Consider the following 22,966-nt stretch of genomic DNA (forward strand, 5'->3'; position numbering starts at 1 on the left):
GCAGGCCGGGCTGCGGGCTGCGGGCTGCGGGCTGCGGGCTGCGGGCTGCGGGTTGCGGGCTGCGAGGGGGCGGGCCAGGTGCCGGGCTGCGGCCCCCGGAAGAAGGCAGAGCGAATAGGTGGGGTGGGGTGGCGGTGGGTCGGGTGTCACTGCGGGCGGGGCGTGAGATGGGGAGGGGTGGCTGGGGCGGGGTGGAGGGCTGGGCGTTTGGGGGCCCGGGTGCCACCACGAGGGGCCGGGTGCGCCGGATGCCGGAGGGCAGCCTCGAGCTAGGGGCGGAGGGAGGTGCGCTCGGGACCTGCTGTGGGAAGGGCTGACTCGGGGCGCGGAGAGGAGCCTGCCGCCCCCGGGCGCCCCGACCCTCACGGGCCACTTTAACTGGGGCCCCGAGATTGGGGCGACCGGGGCGGGGCTTCTCGTGGTGAGGAATTACCGGGTTAGGGGGAGTTGCGAGCCGCGCTGGTACGCCCGCTCATTGGCCCTTGCATCTGATAAGGTTGCACCCTTTTTCCCTTTTTCAGGACGGAAGACAGAAACTGCAGTGGACATTTGTTTTGGGGGGGGTCTCTTACGGACTGTATTATAAAACCACCTGTCCGTAGCTTAAAAAATAAATGCCCTCAATGTTATGTGGAAAACTGGGGGATGTTATGCATGTACAAACTATTGTATTTACTGTCGAGTGTAAATAACATTAATCCCCAATAAAAAAGTTAAAAAAATAATACATAGGAATTCTGTACATAGTAATGCACAGAAAACATCCTCATGGTAAGTGCTCAAAACGTAAAAAGTAAAAAAAAAAATCCTCAATGCGTGATCCAGGGAGCACGCAGATGCATTTCTTTGAGCATCTTAGGTCTCTAAAAACTTAAAGTTTGACGAAATACGGTTTAAGAAGCTGCGATGTTTGAAATGAAAGTATAAAAATACTCTAATTGGACCACCCAGCGGTGAATCTCTCTCTCTCCCGATGATTCTTTCTCTTAGTGGACACCAAGTTGTGGGTGAAGAAAAGACTGTGTGTTTCATACAGAAGAACAAAAGTAAATAATTGAGAAGACTGCAGTTGACCATAGTTTCAACATAAGCGAAAGTGGAATTATTTTTCTGCTTAAAACTAAGCAGTTTTCGTGGTTTAGAATTTGAATACCACTATTTTTATAACAATGGGGAACTTTTCATTTTGGTACTCTTACTGTTTTTTGCGATTCTGTCATTGGACTAGTCCTCTTGTTGAGAGAAGTAACATGCCATTGTTATGGTGAAACAATACATTGTAAATGTAAGGCATATTGCACTTCCTCAGATTTAAGTGTTGGGAGATGCATTAAACTTCTCTAATTATTAAAGGTTGCCGTTTGTTTATTGATTGATACTGAAGTAAGACATTGTTTATTATTATTATTATTTTGCTAAGAGCTTTAACCGTGTGCTCTTGGGCAAGATGCTAAGTTATTCCATAGTACCTTGTTTTACTTTTCACAGCTTAAAAGGCAGAAAGCTATGAAGTTGCGATTTTTCTTCTGTCCCTTTTTTTTTTTTCCTTGTTTGTGATTTTTCATCTACTTAATGAATTGGGTTACCAGCCATCTCTTAACACTATTATTTAGATATTAATTAACCTTTGAGTTAATCCTTACTATTTTCAGCCGTGTCTTAAGTCACATTATGTCTATATCCTCTATTTAAGTAATTTAAGATTTCTTTAGTTATAGGGAACTGGAGAGCCAGAGCACTACTCTGGCATATGTGATTCTGGGGATCTACCTCAGGACTTAATGCTTGAGACTTAATGCTTAATTGCACAACTTCCTGGGCCATTTTTCTATTTCCACAAAATGTGCAACCATGTTTTCTCTCTAAACTTATTTGAAAAAGGTTTGATTTCTGCATTCCTCTTCCCCTCATCCAGGGTGGAAAAGAGTGTGTTTGTGTGTGTCTGATATATTGTATATTTACATTTATACTCTTTCTTAAAATTTATTTTTATTTATTTGGATAGAGCCAGAGAAGAGGGAAGATTGAGAGGAAAGTGGGAGATAGGGAGAGAGAGAGAGAAAGAGAGACACCTGCAACACTGCTTCACCACTTGTGAAGCTTAACCCCTGTAGGTAGGGACTGGGGCTTGAATGTCTGTCTTTGTGCGTGGTAACGTACACTCATCCAGGTGTGCCATTACTCAGCTCCATATTTATACTTTCAAGGGTCTTGCCTTTGAGTACAATAGTTAAATTTAATGCTTAGGGTAACTCATGAGTGACTCTAGTTGTTGTAGCAGGTAATAAATACTCTTACTAACCAGTGACAGTAGTGCAGTGACCAGTGAGTTCTCAAAACAGCCTTGTGAATCTTAACAACTCATGTGACTTCCCCCTCCTTACCATATGTAGCTTGTTGCTGCTTCAAAATTAAAATCATACTACGTTACAATTAAATGCTGAAGAATTCATGACTTAAGAAATGACATTTATCTTTTCATTACTACATTGAGTTTTATATTGTTATGCTCAATAAACTTTCAAGAGTGGAAAGTTGTTCTCTTTTAAAGGGAGGAGAAAAACCTCAGTCTTTGCTGCCATTTCCTGTTGTTTCTGCCATAAGATCCAGGTTGCAGGACAAATCAGGAAGTGTCTTTTTCTCTTGCTCCCCTTTGTTAGTCACAGTTGGAGAACTGTGGGAAACAGGTCAGGATACTGTCAAGGATATTTTGTTTTTATGCATTTCAGTTTTAGAGAACTATTTGAATCCATGAAATTTCATGTTAGCCCTGTGAGACTTATTTATTTATTCCTTTTTAAATAAACACCTTCATACAACAGAATCAAACTAAAGTATATGTGTTTCCTCAGGTGATAGAAATGATGTATGATTCAATTATTTTAGTAGTATGTATCCTAGAAATTAGCCAGAATACCCTGTTAGTGCTGACGAATCTTTCTGAAGGACCCATCTGCAATGTAATATAAAGTGATCACCTCAGGGTGGTTATTTTAAGTATGAGTTTCTATATGGTTTGGACTAATTATATACTCTGCACATCTAAAAAGTGTCTGAAGTAGTAAGCTCTTTTTCTGAAGATATTGCTCTCAAGTGTTACTAAAGAGGTTGTACCTCCTCCTCATTAGCTTTTTCTTTTCTTTCTCTTTGAGCAAGCTTTTGCAGGTTTTTGTTAACTAGTGTCAAATACCCATTCATTCAACAAATATTTTTATCTATTAAGTTCAAAATAAGTTTTCAAAATAATGGGAATATTAATTCTATGAAATGTATGGCAAAAAAAAAAAGAATGGTTCAGAAGGCAAGTAAGTTCTAAATGAAGATTTTCTTGTTTCATTACAGACTTAAAAACTATAGTTTATGAAGGATTCTTAGAAGTTCATTTCTCAAGTTTTTTTTTTTTTTACCTTGACACTGGTCATTTTTTTGACCATGACACTGGTGAATTTCATGGAACATACTTTGGAAAATATATATCCTGAACTTATTGTTAAGTAGAGGGAGAGATGATTGATACAAGATACTTAATTTCATATTCCTTTTTTTAAAAAATTTTTTATTTAAAAAAGGATTAATGAACAAAAACATAAGGTAGGAGGGGTACAACTCCACACAATTCCCACCACCCAATCTCCGTACCCCACCCCCTCCCATGATAGCTTTCCCATTCTCTAGCCCTCTGGGAGCATGGACCCAGAGTTGTTGAGGGTTGCAGAAGGTAGAAGGTCTGGCTTCTGTAATTGCTTCCCCTTCATATTCCTTTTTAAAGCTTTATTTTATGTATTTCTTTTTAAAAATATTTTTGTGTTATTTTATTTTTGAGAGAGATGCAGAGAGAGAGAGAAACACCAGAGCACTGCCCAGCCCCTTGGCTTATGGTGGTGCAGGGCATTGAACCTGGGACTTCGGATCCTCAGGCATGAGAGTCTCTTTTGCATACCCCCCCCGCCCATATTTTATGTATTTCTTATGAGATAATAGAGTTCATATGAAAGTGTGCACACACAAGTGAGACGAGAAAGAGAGAAAGAAAGATAGAGATATGAATCCTCAGCACCACTCCAGTACATGTGACACAGGGGATTGAACCAGGAACCTCAGGCATGCATGCAAGTCTTGTACTCTACCAGTGGGAACTGTTTCTCTGGCTACTAACTACATAGAGTTGAAATAACGTTATAAATGTGTCAAAGAGGTCTAGATAAAGTGCTATATGAATTGAGATTTGGGCACAAGAATGTTGCCTCTAGAAGAAAAAAGATTAGGACGTAGCATTTGAGTCCTGTTAAGGATAATTTGAATTTGTGGAACTAGGTGGAGAAACTTCCCAGTAAAGCAGAAAGGGAGTGGTGAAATCATGCATACATGAGGCCCCAGAGCTGCAAATAAATAAATAAATACATAAATAAAAATAAAATTTTCATATTAAAAAATGAAATTGTTCACAGGCAATTTCAGGTATGTCTTTTTACTGTTTGCCTTGGTTGTATTTTTCTTGACGTACTTTACAAAATGAGTTTCATTTTGCTAGCCTGAGTAAAATGAAACAGTTACAGTATGTAAAGAAAATCAGTGTTCGAGAACTGTAAGTCATTATTATACTATGAAACACATGAAAAATCTCATGAAAATAGAGTGGGCTTTAGGAAGGAGAGGCCTAAGGTAGCAAAATTCATTCAGTGCCAGAATTGTGTAAGACTCATAATTGGTTTGTAAGAACCTTGGATTTATAGTGTTATAGAATGCATGTTAGTTTCTGGGTTGCGGTCTTGTTCTGGGTTGTGGGCCTTCAACACTATGGTTCAGCTTTTCAGATAGAAACAAGATATGGTAGTCTGGGAGGTGGCTCAGTGGATAAAGCACTACGCTTTCAAGCATGAGGTCTTAAAAAAAATCTGCACCCCATAATGACCCTGGGTCCATACTCCCAGAGGGATAAAGAATAGGAAAGCTATCAGGGGAGGGGATGGGATACAGAGTTCTGGTGGTGGGAATTGTGTGAAGTTGTACCCCTCTTATCCTATGGTTTTTGTCAGTGTTTCCTTTTTATAAATAAAAATTAAAAGAAAAAAAACAGATTAGGGACAGAGAGAAAAAAGTAACATAGCACTCAAGCTTTCTCCAGTGTGGTGGTACCTGGGCTTGAATGTAGGTCTTACACATGACAAAAGCAGGTGCATTATTCAGGTAAAGATTTTTTAAAAAATTTAAATATATACATTTAAGGCTTGATTTTTCAAGATCTTATATGTGGGATTGGTCTTGGCTCCGGCTGGGAAGTATTTTGATTATTGATTAGTGTGCATCTTCATTGTGTTTGATTTTGTTCTGTAGACCAGAAAGCAAGAAAAACAACAGATCCTGCCTGCTGTGAGGAATACTGCTCAGTGTTGGTAGCATGCATGTTTAAGATCCCAGTGAAGAAGAGAACGGGAGGAAGGTTTGAGCAGATGATGAGGCTTGGCTGTGAGGCAGTCGCAACAATAACACAGTAGTGGTGCAGCCCCAATAATAACTGTGTTATTATTACATAGCCTGTTATGCTTGAACAGGACTACGTTTTCCACAGCAAGGAGCAGCTGCATTAGCTTGAGCTTCGGTGTGGAGACTTCCTGGGCTAGGTGAAGTTTTTATTCAGGGTTCTTTTCTGTAGAGACTAAATTCCAAAATGGGGTGCAGTTATGCTGCAATCAATAGGGTGTTGAGAAATTGCTAAGATGGCACATGTCAGCAACTCTCACCCTGGTCAGGCATGTAGTCTCTTGCCTCCCCTTCCTGTGCTAATAGTGAAAGATAAGGGATGGGGAGATAGCATAATGGTAATAGATATGCAAAAGACACTCTACAATGCTTGAGGCTCCAAGGTTCCAGGACAATCCTCAGTACCATCATAAGCCCGAGCTATGCACTATTCTGGTGTCTCTCTCTTTCTGCATCTTTCTCTCCTTAAAATAAAATATTAAAAGTAGGTGTAGGATTGTAATACTGGGGTGTCTGTCCTCCTACTGTTGAGCACAGTTTTTATGCTGGATACAAAGAAAAAGTTCTACACCTTAGGAAAAAAAAACAGTATAGCTACAGACCCTTTGAATATAATTAAAATATTCCTACTAGCTATCTACAAAATGGAGACCCCCCCCCCCAACTCTTCATCTGCACTATTCCAGCCTTTAGGTTCATGATTCTTCAACAATTTGTTTGGCTCTGTATGTTAACTCTCTTTTCAGTCACCAGGTTCCAGATGCTAGCATGATACCAACCAGACTTCCCGGTACAGACAACCCCACCAATGTGTACTGGAGCTCCACTTCCCCAGAGCCCCACCCTACTAGGGAAAGAGGCAGGCTGGGAGTATGGATCCACCAGTCAATGCCCATGTTCAGCAAGGAAGCAATTACAGAAGCCACACCTTCTACCATCTGCATCTCACAATGAATCTGGGTCCATACTCCCAGAGGGTTAAAGAATAGGAAAGCTATCAAGGGAGGGGATGGGATACGGAGATCTGGTGGTGGGAATTGTGTGGAGTTATACCCCTCTTATCCTATGGTTTTGTCAATGCTTTTTTTTTTTAAATTTTTTTATATTTATTTTATTTATTCCCTTTTGTTGCCCTTGTTGTTTTATTGTTGTAGTTATTATTGTTGTTGTTGTTGTTGGATAGGACAGAGAGAAATGGAGAGAGGAGGGGAAGACAGAGGGGGGAGAGAAAGATAGACACCTGCAGACCTGTTTCACCGCCTGTGAAGCGACTCCCCTGCAGGTAGGGAGCCGGGGTTCGAACCGGGATCCTTATGCCGGTCCTTGTGCTTTGCGCCACCTGCGCTTAACCCGCTGCGCTACAGCCCGACTCCCCAATGCTTCCTTTTTTATAAATAAAAAAATAATGTGTCTATAATAAATAGCTTTATTTACTCTTAAAAAAAAAAAAGAAACCTGGACTTCTTGGCTGAGGTGTTTCTCTGCTCCACTTCTTTCTTTCTCTCCCTTCTCTTCTTTTCCTCTTTCTTTCTCTCTATCTTTCTTCTTTTCTCTTTCTTTTCCTTCCTTCCATCTTTTTTTTTTATTGATTTAATAATGATCAACATGACTATTGGATAAGGGGTACATTTCCCACCAGCAGAGTTCCGTATCCCATACCCTCTATTGGACTCTTCCCTATTCTTTATCTGTCTGGGAGCATGGACCCAGGATCATTATGGGGTGCAGAAGGTAGAAGGTCTGACTTCTGTAACTGCTTTTCCGCTGGACATGGACATTGGTCTCTGCCCCATTTCTATGTGGTTCCTCTTACTCCCTTCTTTACTGAGGGAGCTCTCATCTAAGTTTCAGATTAGTTTCTGAATGGAGTGATCTAAGCTTCCATGTAGATTTGCTGTAGTCTTCAGTGTAGGTAAACACTAGCTCTCCCTATTCCACACCATCTTATCCCTGCCCCCCAAGATAAGGCAACACTTCTTGCCAGTCATCTATCCCTTAGCATCTTTCTACCATGTCTGATGCTATTATTTATTTCTCAGAGCATCTAGGAATTTTCCACCAGAGTAATCACATTGTTCTTAGCTGTGTCTTAAATTACTTGTTCAGTGTTGCTCTCTTAATGCAGAATATTATTTCTATGAAAATTCACAGAGACCCTCTTTATTGAATTCACATCTCTATTAGTGCCTACCACAGGCACTTATTAGATGCTCAGTAAATATTTGCTGAGCTGTTTATTCCTGCCTATTCTCCAGCTCTTTTATTAAGGTAATTGATGCCAATACTGAAGTGTGTACACGTTTAAAATTAAGATACATATATTTATTTGAGAAAGAGAAATCAAGAGGGAAGAGAGAGAGAGAGATCTGCAGTACTGCTTTACTGCTTATGAAGATTTCCTCCTGCAGATGGGAGCAGGGCTAGGGTGGAGGGTGCCTTGAATCTGCTCCTTGAGCATTATAATAATGTGTGCTCTACTATAATATGTGCCACTGCCTGTCCAACACTTGAAATTTTAGTTATCACATACTATTGCATTTCTTTACTTATTTTTTTTCTTTCTATTAGACTATCAGTTTCTCAAGTATGTAGTCTGTGTTTATACATCTTTCCTCCCTTTCCCTCAAGTCTTCCAGTACTTGGTACTGGAAATTTTATTTTTCAATGAGTGCTTATTAACACAAATGTCTTTAAAACATAATTAACAGTGGAAAATTTTATGTTCTAAAAATTCAGACTGGAATCACCAGCTGCATGCTCAGCAGGAAGTAATATAGGATGTTCATTTGCATGAAAACTAGTATGTAAATGTACATTATGGGCTGATGGTGAATATTTGAACTTTTTTTTAATAAATATTTATTCCCTTTTTGTTGCCCTTGTTTTTATTGTTGTTGTAGTTATTGTTGTTATTGATGTCATCGTTGGTGAATAGGACAGAGAGAAATGCAGAGAGGAGGGGAAGACAGAAGGGGAGAGAAAGATAAGACACCTGCAGACCTGCTTCACCACCTTGCAGGTGGGGAGCTGGGGTCTCAAACTGTTATCCTCACACTGGTTCTTGCTCTTTGCGCCACATGCGCTTAGCCTGCTGCGTTACTGCCTGACTCCCGCTATTTGAACTTTTTTTTTTAACTGGGCCTTCAATTCTTCCTTATTTATATTTTTTTTCTAAGAAGATTTTGTATCTTACTTTTTTTATTAGGTATTATATGTGAGCATTCTTTCTCATTTCATTGAAATTTTTGTAATATGACTATAGTCTTCTATGTCTACCATACATTTTCTTTTTAAAATCTTTTATTAGTAATTTATGAAATTATAAAATAATAGGTGTATATAATTCCACCACCACTGTTTTATGCCCCCCCCCCCCGGAAACTGTAGTATTTCTCTCCAGGTCACAGGAATGGGTTGACTGACTATATCTATATCACTCTATCACTCTATCAGTTTTTTTATTTGCCTATTTTTATTCACTTCTGTGGACCTACCTTCACTTTCTTTCTAAATCAAATTTAGACCTATTACTACTTTTGAGTACATTTCCTTTTTCCTCTTTCAGATAAGCCTGACTTAATCTTTTTTTTTCCAGCTTCCTTTCCTTTTCAGTGATGTTATGAAAATAAAGATTCCTGGTGACAGATGTTTCACGTCCCAGTGGAATTGGGGTTCATAGCCCTTTCGTCCTCTTTCCCTAAAACTTTGTCCCTCTGGGAGTATGGACCAAAATTCTTTGTGAGATGCAGAATGAAGGGATTTGGGCTTCTGCAGTTGCTCAGTGGTGATGGATCCATTCTCCCAGCCTGTCTCTATCTTTCCCTTATAGAGTAGGGCTCTGGAGAGGTGAGGTTCCAGGACATGTTGGAGAGATCATCTGTCCAGGGAAGTCAGGATAGAAACGTAGTAGCACCTGTAACTTGGTTGCAATGTGGCTGAGAGAAAGCAAGACAAAACCAAAACAAAATAGGCCCTAAAGTGTAGGAGTTGAGCAAATGAGGACAAGGACCATAGGATGGAAAGAAGCTAGAATGTTGGGAGTCGAGCAGTAGGTAGCGCAGCGGGTTAAGTGCATGTGGTGCAAAATGTAAGGACCCCCATAAGGATCCCGGTTCAAGCCCCTGGCCCCCCACCTGCAGGGGAGTTGCTTCACAGGTAGTGAAGCAGGTCTGCAGGTGTCTATCTTTCTCGACCCTTCTGTCTTCCCCTCCTCTCTCCATTTCTCTTTGTCCTATTCAACAATGATGACATCAGTAACAACAACAACTATAACAATAAAACAGAGCAACAAAAAGGGAAAATAAATTATAAAAAATTTTTAAAAATCAAAAAATTAATAAATAAGCTAAAATGTATTTTAGGAATGTTCCTAGGACCCCAGGACTTTAGTAATCTTTGCTTGAACTTGAACTTGATAGCTAATAGAGTTTACCATACATTTTCAATAATGATTTCTACTATTTATGTAAACAGTTTTTCAGTACTATTTATATGCTCAGTAAACATGTAAAAACTTTGGTATTCATGTCTGTTTTCCCTTTAGAATTTTTAGATTTATGAGGGGTATGAGCATTTTTAAGATTGTTGATGTTACCAATTTGCTACCTATTGTCTTCCAAAAATATTGTACCTGTGAACATTTCTAACAATTGTGGGAGTGTAAATTTGAGCTTGTATTGCATCTTTGTAATTAAAAAAAATTGCTAGTTTAGGTATAAGAAAGTGATCATTCTTATTTGGTGACTAGGTACTTTTCATGATTCTTGGCCAATTTTTTGGTCTCCTTTTTTCATTTTCCTATTGGGGTATTTCAACTGATCATAATACCATTATGTATTTTAATATCCTAATTTTTATTAAGTTATTATTTACTCAAATATTAAATTGAAAAAGCCTTGTATATTTCAATAATGTAGATATGTATTTACTGATTTAATTCAATTTTACATTATTACATAATAGAAACCATTTTTGTAAGTAGTATTAAGTTATCTATGAAACTTAAAAATATTTATTTTGTAAACTAGGAGCCTTTCGTGGCAGATGAGTATATTGAGCGACTCGTGTGGAGAACCCCAGGAGGAGGCTCTAGAGGGGGACCTGAAGCTTTTGATCCTAAAAGGTGAAGTAAATTAAAAACAGTAGTCACAAAAAACAAAACAAAAACTTTTTTCCTCATGGATTCAGCCTCTAGTACAAATTTGTTTTGGGGTGACTTTTGGAATTCTTCTTGAATGTTCAGGAAAGGGGATTTTAGTTCAAAACTGGCCAATAAGAGACACAGGTATTAGAAGTTTGGACTAACTTTATTTTCCCTTTTGTGTTCCTTTTATTTTAGGAGTTTTTAAATATTTTGATAGAGTTTTACTGTGTTATAAAAGCTTAATATTTATACCAAGTAATAATTGGATAATAATGGCTTGGATAAACTTCTAAAAATGTTTTTAAGAATAGTTGTAAATTGGAGGAAGAGGCACTGTGCCCTGGAGTGTATATCATTTTAATGTAAAACTTATTTTTATTCTATAACATTGACTTCTTTTTTATAATATTTATTAGGTAGAGACAGAAAGAAATTGAGAGGGAAGGAGGAGATAGGGAGAGAGGCACTTGGAGCACTGATTCACAGTTCTGGAGGCTTTCCCTCCTTCAGGTGGGAACCAGGGTCTTGAACTAGGGTCCTTGTTCATTGTAACATGTGCTTTCAATAAGGTGTGCCACCACCCAGCTCCTACAGTTGATTTCTATAGTGTGTTTAAAGGAGGTTCTAGATGAGGTTTTTGTTGATCAGAGTTGATCCACGGACAAATCAACAGTTGATGTTTGGCTATATTATTTCCGTGTGATGCTTTTAAAGTAATGTGTTTGTTTTAAAGTTCATGGTCTGGATAAATCCCTGAAGAAGTCATAAAGTTACAGAAAGACTAGATCTTATTCCAAGGACTCAAGATTGAGGGTAGGTGGGAAGCTGCTAAGTAAGAAGGAGCTAGGGAAACACAACTCTATGATGGATGGCATGGATAATTTGGTAGTGATGAAGTGCTGATACCAGTATTAGAGAAATGCGAAATTTTGCCCTCATGATGACAGGTCTTATAAATCAACTTTTCTTCAATAAAGTGATTTTTGGGGGTTGGGGGCAGACCTCATCTTACTGATTGAAGGGATTTTTTTTTTTTAATTAGTTACTGAACTTGATAGTTAATGAGAGATAGAGCCAGAATATTGCTCAAGTATATGGAGTACCAGGAATCAAATAGGACTTCATACATGCATGCAAGTTCTGCATTCTTTTACTCGGTGTTACCACCTTGGCCATAATTATAAAATACTTAAAATTTTCTGTATCCAACTTGTTGCTGTTGTCTTGCAATAGTTATTGACACACTGCTATAATCTCTCATCTCCCTGTAATAGGTGTCTGCAAAACATTCTCTCTACCAACTTAGAACCTTTTCCACCTCATAATACTAGAGCCTACTTTCCTTCTATTCCTAGAGTCCTTTGATTTGGTGCAATATACCTGCAGAAATTTCTAATAGAACAATAGAGATAATAAATCTTTAGCTCAAGGAATGCTTATTACAATACTATTTTCAACTGCAAGGTAACCGGTCAATTCATAAAGTTTAATCATAGATAGACTGATACATATTCTAATTTTCCTTTATAGGTTATTAGAAGAATTTGTAAATCATATTCAAGAACTGCAGATAATGGATGAAAGAATTCAACGGAAAGTAGAGAAACTAGAGCAACAGTGTCAGAAAGAAGCCAAGGAATTTGCTAAGAAGGTGCAAGAGCTTCAGAAAAGCAATCAGGTAAACATTTCGCTAAGTAATAAGTATTGTATATGGGCTATATCATCATTTCCTTCAAGTTTTATGATTAAAAAAGTTTTAAAAATATTTCCATTTTTTTGCCCCCTTTTTTTATTGTAGTTATTATTGTTGTCTGTCTTCATTGTTGGATAGGACAGAGAGAAATGAAGAGAGGGGGAGAGAAATATAAACACCTGCAGACCTGCTTCACCACTTGTGAAGTGACTTCCCTGCAGGTGGGGAGCCAGGGGCCCGAACCGGGATCCTTACACTGGTCCTTGCGCTTTGCGCCACATGTGCTTAACCCGCTGCACTACCACCCGGCTCCCGTTATTTAAAAATCTTAACAAATAATATTAATTGTTGAGGTTTCATTCTACTACATCCGTCCTATAGGATAAAGTGTTAATGGAGTCTTATTGAACATTCTTGACACTGGCTTGCTACTGTGTATTGGTTTGGGAGTCATACAAGTCTCTTCTTAGGGATGGTATCCAATACAGTATGTAGGTTTTTGCTTCCTTTCTAACAATGAACACTTTGAAGAATTATGCTTCAAAGGATATGTAATTTTAGGGACACTTTATTAACTTGGATACTTAGTCATTTATGTTCTCACTTAATCATAAAAAAAGTAATATGAGACCTATTATTAACTAGACTCAAATGTCATGAGAATTTTAGTGTAGCTGGGAAAACTAGGTGTAGAAAACTCATTTTCTAATCACTTTTGGAGTAAAACCGAATCATTAGTCTAGCCCTGAGACTAAGTAAGCTAAGCTTCTTACCCCTTCATAGGCCCTAGACTTATACTAGAAACCTTCAAGTACCTTTTATAGACTTGACCAAGTATGGAATTTGATTGTTTTTTTTTTTTTTGGGGGGGGTGGGCTGTGGGTAGTACTTAAAATAGAATGGAGGACACTGAGCTACATTTCCCAGTTCCCTGACTGGATTTTTTTTTTTTTTAATTTTTATTTATGAAAAGGAAACACTGACAAAAACAACTTTACACATTTCCCACCACCAGAACTCTGTCTCCCATCCCCTCCCCTGATAGCCTTCCTATTCTTTATCCCTCTGGGAGTATGGACCCAGGGTCATTATGGGGTGCAGAAGGTGGAAGGTCTGGCTTCTGTAATTGCTTCCTCGATGGACATGGGCATTGGCAGGTTGATCCATACTCCCAGCCTGTCTCTCCCTTTCCCTAGTGGGGCAGGGCTCTAGGGAAGTAGAGCTCCAGGACACATTGGTGAGGTTGTCTGTCCAGGGAAGTCCTGTTGGCATCATGGTAGCATCTGGAACCTGGTGGCTGAAAAAAGAGTTAACATATAAAGCCAAACAAATTGTTGACTAATCATGAACCTAAAGGTTGGAATATTACAGATTAAGATTTGGGGATCTTTATTTTGTAGATAGCTAGTAGGCCTATTTTAGTTATATTCCAAAGATCCCAGAGGGGATTGTTTTTTTTTTTTTTTAATATTTATTCCCATTTGTTGTCCTTGTTGTTTTATTGTTGTAGTTATTATTGTTGTTGTTATTGATATCATTGTTGGAGGATAGGACAGAGAGAAATGCAGAGAGGAGGGGAAGACAGAGAGCTGGAGAGAAAGACACCTGCAGACCCGCTTCACCGCTTGTGAAGTGACCCCCTTGCAAGTGGGGAGCCGGAGGCTCCAACCAGGATCCTTACGCCCGTTCTTGAGCTTTGCGCCACTTGCGCTTAACCTGCTGCGCTACCGCCCGGCTTCCGGGGATTGTTTTCTTTTAAGTGTAGTCACCATTGTTTAGCTCTGCTGATTCCCAGGGCTGTTATGGACTAGCAAGCTGGTTCACACACAGATTTCATTTATTTGAGTTCCTTGACTTAGCCATATGGCTGTAAGAAAATTTTAATAAGTCTAGAATTTACTTAAGATACAGAATGTATTTTTAGATTTTTTTTTATTTTCCTTTTTCAAACTAGAGAATTATTACTCAGTTCTGGCTTATGATAGTGTTAGGATTGAATGTGGCACTTCAGCTACTTCAGGTGTGAAAGACTACTGAACAGCCCATGACTATCTCCCAAGCGCCCCCTCCCCCTTGCTCACCTCCACCTCCACTTCCACCTCCACCTCTTCCTTCTTTTTCTCGAAAGGTAGAAAGACAGTAAAAGAGACCTCAACATGAAACTTCCTTCAGTGCAGCAGGGTCTGGGCTGAAACTTGGGTTGTGCACATGGCAAAGCAACACACTATTTAAGTGCACTATTTCATCAGCCCCTGTGTTTTTAGTGCAGTTTTCTTTGGGTATAATAATAGTGCTACGTGGTCCGGGTGGTGGCGCAGTGGATAAAGCATTGGATTCTGAATCATGAGGTCCTGAGTTCCATCTCTGGCAGCACATGTACCAGAGTAATGTCTGGTTCTTTCTCTCCTCCTATCTCTCTCATGAATAAATAAATAAATAAATAAATTCTTTAAAAAAGTAATAGTGCTACTAACAGTTAATCTGATAAATTCCTGAACTAGTCTCCTCTGCCATTTATTAGCTATATAATTGTAAACATTTGAGCTTTTCTGTGTCCTGGTTTTTTCCTCTGTAAAACAGTTTTAAGGATTAAATGTAAATACATATAAAGTATTCAAAATAGTCATCCAAGTGTTTTGCAAAGAGGAAGAATTTGGTAAATGTTTAAAATTTTTTTTTCTCCTTTCAGTTAAAGGTTAGAACTATAGTACCATACTACAAATTATCATCTTGTCTAACTGACAATTCTATAGTGTTTGTTGTATATCATTTGCCTCTATTCTAGGACAGTCTCCTTACCCTGGAGAGAAGAAAGAATGTTCTAGAGAATAATGTACCTTTGCTTGAGTAGAATAATTGTTGCAGTCTTTCCTGTTTCCCAAAACTGAGAAACGACAGTTTTTAAAATTAAATTTATTTTAAAATATTTTTATTTATTATTGGATAGAGAAATTGAAGAGAGAGGGGGAGAGAGACACCTGCAGCACTGCTTCACCACTTGTGAAGCCTTTCCCCTGCAGGTGGGGACCAGGAGCTAGAACCAGTATCCTTTAGCACTATATACTAAGTATGTTTAATGAAGTGTGTCACTGCCTGGTCCCTTAGTTTTATTTTTTAATGAGGAGGGATTAATGGTTTAGAGTTGTTGATACATGTGTGTATTATTTCAATTTTCCACAAAAACACTTTCACCTCTAGCCTAGGTCTTCCTACACCACCATGCACCTGGACCTAAAAGCCCTACCCACTCACCCCAGAGTCCTTTGCTTTGGTGCAATATACCAAACCCAGTCCAAGTTCTGTTCTTATTTCTCAACTTTTGTCTATGAGTAAATCATCCCATATTCATCCTTTTCTTTCTGGCATATTGTACTTACCATGATTCCTTCAAGCTTTATCCAAGATGAGGGGAAAAGATTAATTCATCATTCTTAATAGCTGAGTAGTATTTCATTGTATATATATATATATATATATATATATACACCACATCTTTCTTAGATATTCATTCACCTGTTGTTGATTGACACCTAGGTTGCTTCCAAGTTTAGGCTATTATAAATTGTGCTGCTATGAACATAGGTATATATAGATCTCTTTGGATTATTGTGTTTGATTCCTTAGGATAATATATCCCTGGGAGTGGAATTGCTGGGTCATTGGGTAGGTTCATTTCTAGCCTTTAGAGAGTTTCACAGATACCTGTTTGAGTGTGTACCACTCATTGCACCTACCACCAAAAGTTCCTGTGATGCCTCCCTCCCTCTGCTGCCCCAACCACTATAGGTTTTACAGAATCCAAAAGACAGTTTGCATTTTTTTTTAAAGATTTTATTTATTTATGAGAAACATAGGAAGAGAGAGAGAACCAGACGTTACTCTGGCACATGTCCTGCTGGGCATCAAACTTGGTACCTCATACTTGAGAGTCCAAAGCTTTATCACTGCGTCACCTCCTGGACCACTTTTTTTTTTTTTTTTTTTTTGCAGGTTTGTTTAGTTATCTATATTTCACATATGAGTGAAGCCATTTTCAGGTTAAGGAAAGAACTATTTAATGATGCTAGCATTACTCTATAAATATTTACAATTTGTAATATACTTTTTTATCAGTGTTTTATTTCTGATATAGTTTTGACTCACTAGTGAGTTTACATATTTACAGATTAGTTACTTAGATGTCTCTTTGATAATTAGTTCAAAGATGCTTGTTTCTAGGATCATCTGATTACAGAAAATTGGATTAACTTGGATAGATTTAAGTAGCCTTGCTGTTTTGTTCAATGGTATGTCTGATCATTATAGTAGTTTAAGGTATAGAAGTCTGAAACTTGGTGAAATTTTCATTTAGTTTTTTAAAAATTTTTTATTTATAAAAAGGAAACCTTGACTTGGACCCAGGTCATTGTGAGATGCAGAAGGTAGAAGGTCTGGCTTCTGTAAGTGCTTTCCTGCTGAACATGGGCGTTGACAGGTCGATCCATACTCCCAGCCTGTCTCTCTCTTTCCCTAGTGGGGAAGGGCTCTGGGGAAGTGGAGCTCCAGGACACATTGGTGGGGTTGTCTATCCAGGAAGTCCGGTTGGCATCTTGCTAGCATCTGGAACCTGGTGGTTGAAAAGAGAGTTAACATATAAAGCCAAACAAATTGTTGACCAATCATGGACTTAAAGGCTGGAATAGTGCAGATGAAGAGTTGGGGGCGTCCTCCATTTTGTAGATAGCTAGTAGGCATATTTTAGCTATATTCCAAAGGGCCTGTGGCTATACTAGTGTTTTGTTGTTGTTTGTTTTGTTTTGTTTTTGCCTGAGCCTGAAATTTGATAAACAGATCCTAATTATTGTCTGGGGAGGTGATGTCATGGCTGGCAGAAGGACCAGAAAGCTGCATCGGGGAAGAGAGTAGCTCCCAAATATGAGAAAGGTGTATAAATATTATTGACTGTAAACGCCATCGATTTAATCTGATCTGGGGCCCATATTCAGCTTAGGAGCCTATGTGACCTCTGCATCCCTGTAGATCTGAGCTCACATTCTGTGGTCATGAGTAGAAATGTTCCAAACTGCCCCAATTTCAGGACCCATCTTCCTCAGGTGTAGCATAAAGTATATTGTCCAGCCTCCCTTCGGAGGATGGAATATTCTCTACCGTTGTTGATCCCATTTGAGGGCAGGGTGCTATGGGGGCCCACAAAGGGGTCTATTGTGTTGTTCCTGATGGAAATGACCGGTAACAATGGAGAGGGATTTATTTGAGGTCTAGGCCCATCATGTCTGTTTGGGAATCTCAGGACTCCCCAAACAGGGCCCCAGTTGATGAGGTGGTCTGATAGTGACTAAAAAGAGTCATCGTTAAAGTATGCCAGTCTCTGTATGGATCGACCTGTCAACACCCATGTGCAGCAGGGAAGCAATTACAAAAGCTAGACCCTCAGAGTGATATCTGGTTCTTTATCTCTCCTTCTATCTTTCTCATAAATAAATAAAATCTTTTTTTAAAAAAGTATGCCAGTCACTTGCCCTTATTCAGCTTTTGCAGTCCTTGTTTTGATAAGGTTAGCTTTGGAGTGAGTGAGAGAAATGTAATAGGAAGTAGGTGAGGAGGATATCTAAGTCTAAGTGGACACTATTTCATTATGAACTTGATGCTGACTCACTACAGACTATTGTGTATTTTTGCTTTCAGGTATATATTTTGCCCTATTATATGGATACATGTGAACGTATGCTCTATCTTACGGGACCTGGTCTATACCTATGTTTTGGAACTTTGGAAGTGAACCTCCTGGAATGGAATTAGAGAATGCTATGAAAAGAAAGGTCTCAACAGATTAATGTGGGTAAAGGGTTGACATTCCATGCCTGACGTCTCTGGACACTGAAGTAAAGCATGCTGAGGTGGTACTCACTGCATTGATTAGGTTGGGATTGGTGGATGGAATATCATTTGGTATGAATTGAAAGGAGCATGCAGGAAAGTGAGCTTTACCCTAGAGGTTCCAGGACTGGGGGAAATATAGGCTCTATGGAGGAAGTGGGAGGTTCCTGCTATCATGGGGTTTAAGAAGACAATAGATATTTATTACTATAATCACATTATTTGGCAATTGGGTTAACTTTGAAAAATTCCTTTGTTAGGATTTGCTGTATCATACACAACATCACCATAATTTATGTCCTTTGACATTATTTGCATATAGCTGTGCCACTGGTTGCTTCTGTTCTCCCTGGTCTAAGCTTTTAATTAAGAGAGTCAACATATCAAAGACTCAGTCTGTGATTTAAAAAGTTTGAGACAGTCAATCAATTTTTCTCATCTCATATTATTTAAATAGTGATTTATATGACTACAGATTGATAGTGTACGTAGACACCATTCCCACCATCAAAAGACTGTGTCCTGTCCCTCTCCCCCCTGCCACCCCGTGAAGCTGAACATCCATCTTCACCCTCAACCCAGGGTTTTTACTTTGGTGCCCTACTTTTCATATAGTTTTTATGTTATCTTTAGTTACTTAGGTTAGAAAGTAGTGATTGTTTAGTTTTCATTTTGATAGCTATTAGCTTATGAACTAGTTTCTCTTGATGTTTTATGCTTATGCACATTTTTCCTAGGTTGCCTTCCAGCACTTTCAAGAACTTGATGAGCACATCAGCTATGTAGCAACTAAAGTCTGTCACCTTGGAGACCAGTTGGAGGGTGTAAATACACCCAGACAGCGAGCAGTAGAAGCTCAAAAACTGATGAAATATTTTAATGAATTTCTAGATGGAGAATTGAAATCAGATGTTTTTACAAATTCTGAAAAGGTAAGCACTGTCAGATAAAAAAACAAATTACAACATTAATAATGGCTTAATTATGAACTGTAATTATTACTTTCTGGAGTTAGATTTCAAATCACTGAGTAGTTAACATTAAATGTTATTTACTAAGGGGCCTGTGGGATTGCTCACCTTGTAAAGTGCACACTTTCCCATGTGTGAGGACTTGGGATTGAGAGCCAGCCTCCACAGAGAAGCTTCATTAACAATGCTATTTCTCATTCTCTCCCTCTCCCTCACCTCTTTTTTTTTTTTTTTAATATTGTTTATTTATTTATTAGAAAGGTAGGGAGGGAGAGAGAGAGAGCAAGAGAGAGCGAACCCGACATCACTCTGATACATGTGCTGCTGGTGATCAAACAAATTCAGGACCTCATACTTTAGAGTGTAATTCTTTATCCACTGAACTACCTCCTGGACCACCCTCTTCCCCTCTCTATCTAAAAAATGAACCTGTTTCTCTAGGAACAGTACAATCATTCTGAGTTGGAGCCATAGCAGTAACTCTGGTGGAAAAATTGAGTTAAAAAGAAAGTTTTTTAAAAAAATATTTATACATTTATTACTTATTGGATAGAGACAGCCAGACATTGAGAGGGAAAGACTTATAGGGAGGGAGAGAGACATCTGCAACACTGCTTCACTTGGAAAGCTTTCCTCCTGCAAGAGGGAACTGGGGCTTGAACCCAGGTCCTTGCTCATTGTAACATGTATGCTCAACCAGGTGTGCCAAAAAGACTTTCAAAATGAGGTCAAATATGTATAAACATTAGGGGTTACAAGCCAGAAAGAGAAAGACATAAATACTGGATGATCTTACCAGTAAGTGGATTTTAAGAAACAAAGCAAGGAAAAATACATAATGAAACATTAATAAAACTGACTTCAATTTCAGCAGATGTAAGGATTCTAAAGGGGGTAGTGAGGTGAGGTTGAAAATGTTTGATTGTACAATGTCCTTGGTTAATGGAGATGACACATTGGTGGTGAGGTGTGCTGATACATATTTGGGGGAGGTGTGAAATTGTATATTTTTAATTGCATTCTTTTTAAAAAAATATTTTCAAATATTTATTTATTCCCTTTTGTTGCCCTTGTTGTTTTATTGTTGTAGTCATCGTTGTTGAATAGGACAGAGAAATGGAGAGAGGAGGGGAAGACAGAGGGGGGGAGAGAAAGATAGACACCTGCAGACCTGCTTCACTGCCTGTGAAGGACTCCCTGCAGGTGGGGAGCTGGGGGCTCGAACCAGGATCCTTGTGCTGGTCCTTGGACTTTGCTCCACCTGCGCTTAACCCGCCAGCATCCTTGTGATGGTCCTTGCACTTTGCTCCACCTGCGCTTAACCCGCGGCACTACAGTGTGACTCCCTTTTAATTGTATTCTTACAACAACCATAGTCTTTTAAAACAAAATTTCCTTAGTAAAAATAAATTATTTTTTAAATGACCTAAGAGACAAGAAACAGTAAAGGAAAACATAAGGTGAAATTTGCACCAGGTGTCACATATTGCACCAAAGCAAATGGCTCTGGGAAGGAGGAATAGGGATGGAGTGGAGTGACTCTGGGCGCCTGGTGTATGATGGTGGAAAAGGACCTAAGTTGGGAGCGGGGGCGGGGCGGGAAGAGTGTCTTGTAGTTACCTGTTATGGGGACACTAGAAGAAGAAGTGAATAAATAAAAAGAAAGGTTTTATTGATTGTGAAATACATGTTTTCCTGAAGTTGATGTATTTTTTAAAATGAAATCATCAGTGTTAAGTGCTGAGCTATGTTCAAACATACTTCTTTTTTTCTTTTGTGAACTTGACTTTGAATAGTATAGAAATTCTGTCCATTTTTTTTTTTTTTTTGCCATCATGGTTATTACTGGGGCACAGTGCCTACAGTACACTGCACAACTCCACTACTCCTAGTGATTTTTTTTTTTTTAATTAGAGGATAATAGATAAAGAGAAAGGAAGACACCTGCAACACTGTTCCACTGCTTGTGAAACATTTCTCACCTGTAGGTGATAACTGGAGGCTTGAACCAGGTTCTTTGCACGTGGTGTTTTATTCATTCTTTAATGTGTGCTCCACTGCCCTGGTTCCCTGTCATTTAGAATAGTTACATTCTACTAGGCAAAGAGGTTTGACCTAAATTATTGATAAGCTGGAGTATTCTTTGTATAAGGAATTGATGGCTTTTGGTTTTTATTATTTGGCTAAATTACTCTGTAAAGAATTAAGCATAGTTTGGAGCAAGAGTATACTGAGGTATACATTTCATAACACTAGGCACTTACTCCTGGTTAATGGGTACAAACCGACAAACTTTTAAGGAAACAAAAGTTTCCTTAAAAGAAAAAAATGAGCATTATATAAGTCCCTATATTAGTATAAATAGTAATTAGTAATTAGTGTAAGTAAGCACCTTATCTCTTTAAAATTTTACAGAGTTTGACAGTGTTCTTTAGTTTTGTAATTTGAATAATTTGCCATATTTCTATGTAGTATTTCATTTAGGAGACTTACTGCTTATTTTATCCTTGTTTTTAGAACTTGTTTTATGTTCATGAATTGATTGACATTTTTCTGGTTTTATTCATATAGCTTAAAATGGAGTATATGCAGCAGAATGATCTGAATTTCTGTAAATTTGTTTATGTTTTTGGGTTCATTAGTGGAGAAAAGACTTCCACTTCTATTTCCAGCAAGCAGTGATTTAAATTTTTTCAGAGTAAACTTGAACTTCAGGGAGAAAGGATTATAGAATTATAAAAAAGCACAGTACCAGAAAGACAAATGTTTGTTTTATTGACACATTATTGGTAATACTCTAGACGTATTCCTGTTAACAAGGTTCTGTATGTTGTGAATTTTAAAATTGTTTGAGTATCTGTGTGTAGGCATACAAGGGAAATATTTTCAAATATAAGATTTTTTTATGCTTAATATTTTTTAAAAAATTACTCTTGTATTCATTTTTCAATAGATAAAGGAAGCAGCAGACATCATTCAGAAGTTGCACCTAATTGCCCAGGAGTTACCTTTTGATAGGCAAGTTTATTTCTCAAGAACCAATTTGCATATGGTATAGTTCATAAAATAAAATTATATTTTCTCTTGCATGATTTTGCTCACTAATTCAGTTTAGAACTCTAGTTATTTCCTTTGTACAAGATACACTATGTAGTAGATAATTGAAAAAAGATGGTCTCCTAATATCATCTTAAAATAATTTTGATTGTTTTTCTCTAGAAAAAAAATAAGGGGTAATTTTGAAGCTGACTATATTGTGCTTTTGAATTTTTATTCTATAGCCCTTAGTGTCTTGGGTGGGGTGAAATTAGGAGAATTTAAACATAGAATCATTCAACTGCTTTTCTTATTTTCAGATGAGATTTCTTAAGGCTTGGAGTGCTTGGACACATTTGCTATAAAATTTCTTAAAGTTTAAGTCCACAAATTGTTGAATGGAATGCTAGAATCTTTATTATAGCCACAGATCCCCTTCCTAAGAAATTCAGGTTAAGAGCCCCTACTTTAGGTTAAGAACAAAACCAAAAATAAGCAAACAAACAAAAACAGCCTAAGACCTTTACTAAATCAAGTAATAGTGGTTTCATCCAACAATCAACTTTACTGGAGACTTTATGATATCTTTTAGTCCATAGAAAGCCAGACTGTCTAATAAAATGATAGTGATGGTAGTGGTAGTAGTAGGAGTAATTGTTTCCCTATCTGGAAAAAAAAAAAATCTGTTTCCTCTAATAGACAATATATCTTTTGGTAATACTTGAAGATCTATAGGTAAAGTTAAAATATAAATGTATTTCTTCT

At 38.2% G+C, this 22,966-nt stretch overlaps 1 protein-coding gene across 1 annotated transcript in view; it reads left to right on the plus strand.

The window, feature by feature from the left end:
* Window positions 1-22,966, plus strand: part of EXOC5 (exocyst complex component 5) — a 59,760-nt gene that overhangs the window by 398 nt on the left and 36,396 nt on the right. Inside the window, exons 2-5 of the mRNA XM_060174919.1 lie at window positions 10,509-10,603; window positions 12,155-12,302; window positions 18,932-19,126; window positions 22,119-22,183. Coding sequence (XP_060030902.1) covers window positions 10,509-10,603; window positions 12,155-12,302; window positions 18,932-19,126; window positions 22,119-22,183 — 503 coding nt within the window. The remainder of the gene's footprint in view (window positions 1-10,508; window positions 10,604-12,154; window positions 12,303-18,931; window positions 19,127-22,118; window positions 22,184-22,966) is intronic.

Source organism: Erinaceus europaeus, chromosome 16, assembly GCF_950295315.1.
Source record: "Erinaceus europaeus chromosome 16, mEriEur2.1, whole genome shotgun sequence".
Taxonomy (NCBI): Eukaryota; Metazoa; Chordata; class Mammalia; order Eulipotyphla; family Erinaceidae; genus Erinaceus; species Erinaceus europaeus.